The sequence below is a fragment of the Poecilia reticulata genome, linkage group LG21 (genome assembly GCF_000633615.1).
Source record: "Poecilia reticulata strain Guanapo linkage group LG21, Guppy_female_1.0+MT, whole genome shotgun sequence".
Classification (NCBI taxonomy): domain Eukaryota; kingdom Metazoa; phylum Chordata; class Actinopteri; order Cyprinodontiformes; family Poeciliidae; genus Poecilia; species Poecilia reticulata.
Window position 1 is genome coordinate 146338 of NC_024351.1, and position 1901 is coordinate 148238.

The window sequence follows — 1901 nt, forward strand, 5'->3', positions numbered from 1 at the left end:
CTCTGATTGGCTGTTCTCCTCTGCAGCCAGAAGCTGCTGCTGAGCCGCCGTCGCCGTTGGTTCCCTTCCTGCAGAGATACAGCAGCAGCAGCCGGAGGCCGTCGGTGAGTGGACCGGGCCAGATCTGGGCCTGAACCGGGTCAGAACTGCTCCAGAACCGGCTCCTCTGTGTTGCAGGTTCTGCAGCTGCAGCTGAAGGCGATCCGGAGCCAGCAGGATCTGCTGTTCCGCTTCCTGAACTTCCTGAAGCAGGAAGGAGCCGTTCACGTCCTGCAGTTCTGCCTGGCCGCGGGTAAGGCCCAAAACGCTCGGTCCGGCCCAGTTCTGGTCTGATCGGTCGGAACCTCTGTGTTGCAGAGGAGTTCAACGAGCGGATCCTGAGTCCAGACCTGAGCGACCCGGAGCTGCGGCGGCTGCACGACGAGGTTCTGCACATCTACCGGACCTTCTGCAGGGACGACAGCGCCGACAAGATCCGCTTCGACCCGGCCGTGGTGGAGGGGATCCAGAGCGGTGAGCACGACCAGAACCAGAACCTCTAGAACCTGGACATTAATGTTCCCAACATCATCAGTGGAAAATGGACTGAACTTTATCCACTCACATTCATCCATTCATCACAAACACTCACACAGTCATACACCGATAGTTTGGGGTTCAGGGCCCAGAGGCACATCGGCAGGAGGCTGGAATCGAACCTGCAACCTTCCGATCACAAGACGAGCCACAGTGAGGATCAATAACATGATCAATCAGTTTCTACAGGAAGAAACATCCAAAAACTGATCAACATGAGAAACACAGTAAATAAACATTGAAACCCAAACCTGCCAGAACCAGAACCTCTAATCGGACCTTGTGCTGCGTTGCAGTGGCAGCGGCGCCCTACAGCCAGGTGGTGGCGCTGCAGAAGAAGCCCTTCCTGTTCCAGGCCTACGAACTGGTTCTCTCCCTGCTGGAGGAAGTTTTCACGCCCATGTTCTGCCACAGCGACGAGGTGAGGCCCGCTTGGCCCGGTTCCAACTGGCTAATGGAAGGTTGTGTGGAAGGAAAACCTTCCCCTGTCAAGCAGCCGTCTAACCTGGGCTTTCTGCCGCAGGTTTTCCTTCCTCTCAACTTTCCATCAGCATTCCAGCTTCCGGAACGCTGAACCGGATCAAACCTGAGGATGGAAGTAAAGTATTCACACCCCATGTTTTAGTTTGATTCGGGCCGATCCGGATCTGGGCTTTGACTAGGCCAGTCCAGACTCCGTGCCAGGCCTGAAGCTTCTGGGGAGTGAATACTTTCCCAGCGGCGCCGTTGGGCTGGTTCTGACCCGGTTTGTTTCCTTCTGGCTCTTAGTACTTCAGACACCTGCTGAGAGGATCCGAGTCGCCGACCCGGAACGCCAGGATCAACAGGTCAGGAGCCGCCTGGTGCCGACCCGGTTCTGCTCTGGTTCTGGTCCCGGCGGCCCAGTTCTCACTGTCCCTGCCCTCCAGGAATCCGTCCCGACGGGGCGAGGCGTTCGGTATCAGCCGGATCGGGAACCGGATCAAAGGCGTGTTCCGAAGTTCCACCATGGAGGGAGGCCTGCTGCCGGCCGGCGCCGACCCGGACGACGACTCGGTGAGACCCGGTTCTGACCCGGAAATGACCTCATGTATGAATGCAGATAAATATATAAACTAAATATGTGGCAGCAACACAAACTACCTGTGAACAACGATAAACTACAAAGAGTTAAAACTCACCTGAGATCAGATTCACTTATTTAGGATCCACATCAACACTCAGAGCTGCTGCAGCAGGTCTGGAGGCTGCAGCAGGTCTGACCTGGAGGCTGCAGCAGGTCTGGAGGCTGCAGCAGGTCTGGAGGCTGCAGCAGGTCTGACCTGGAGGCTGCAGCAGGTCTGGAG

General features: G+C 56.7%; 1 protein-coding gene across 1 annotated transcript in view; it reads left to right on the forward strand.

Annotated features, from left to right (window-relative positions):
* Window positions 1–1901, forward strand: part of LOC103457089 (sorting nexin-14-like) — a 10170-nt gene that overhangs the window by 3482 nt on the left and 4787 nt on the right. The window contains exons 11-16 of the mRNA XM_017302088.1: window positions 27–104; window positions 178–292; window positions 358–513; window positions 873–997; window positions 1345–1403; window positions 1485–1666. Coding sequence (XP_017157577.1) covers window positions 27–104; window positions 178–292; window positions 358–513; window positions 873–997; window positions 1345–1403; window positions 1485–1666 — 715 coding nt within the window. The remainder of the gene's footprint in view (window positions 1–26; window positions 105–177; window positions 293–357; window positions 514–872; window positions 998–1344; window positions 1404–1484; window positions 1667–1901) is intronic.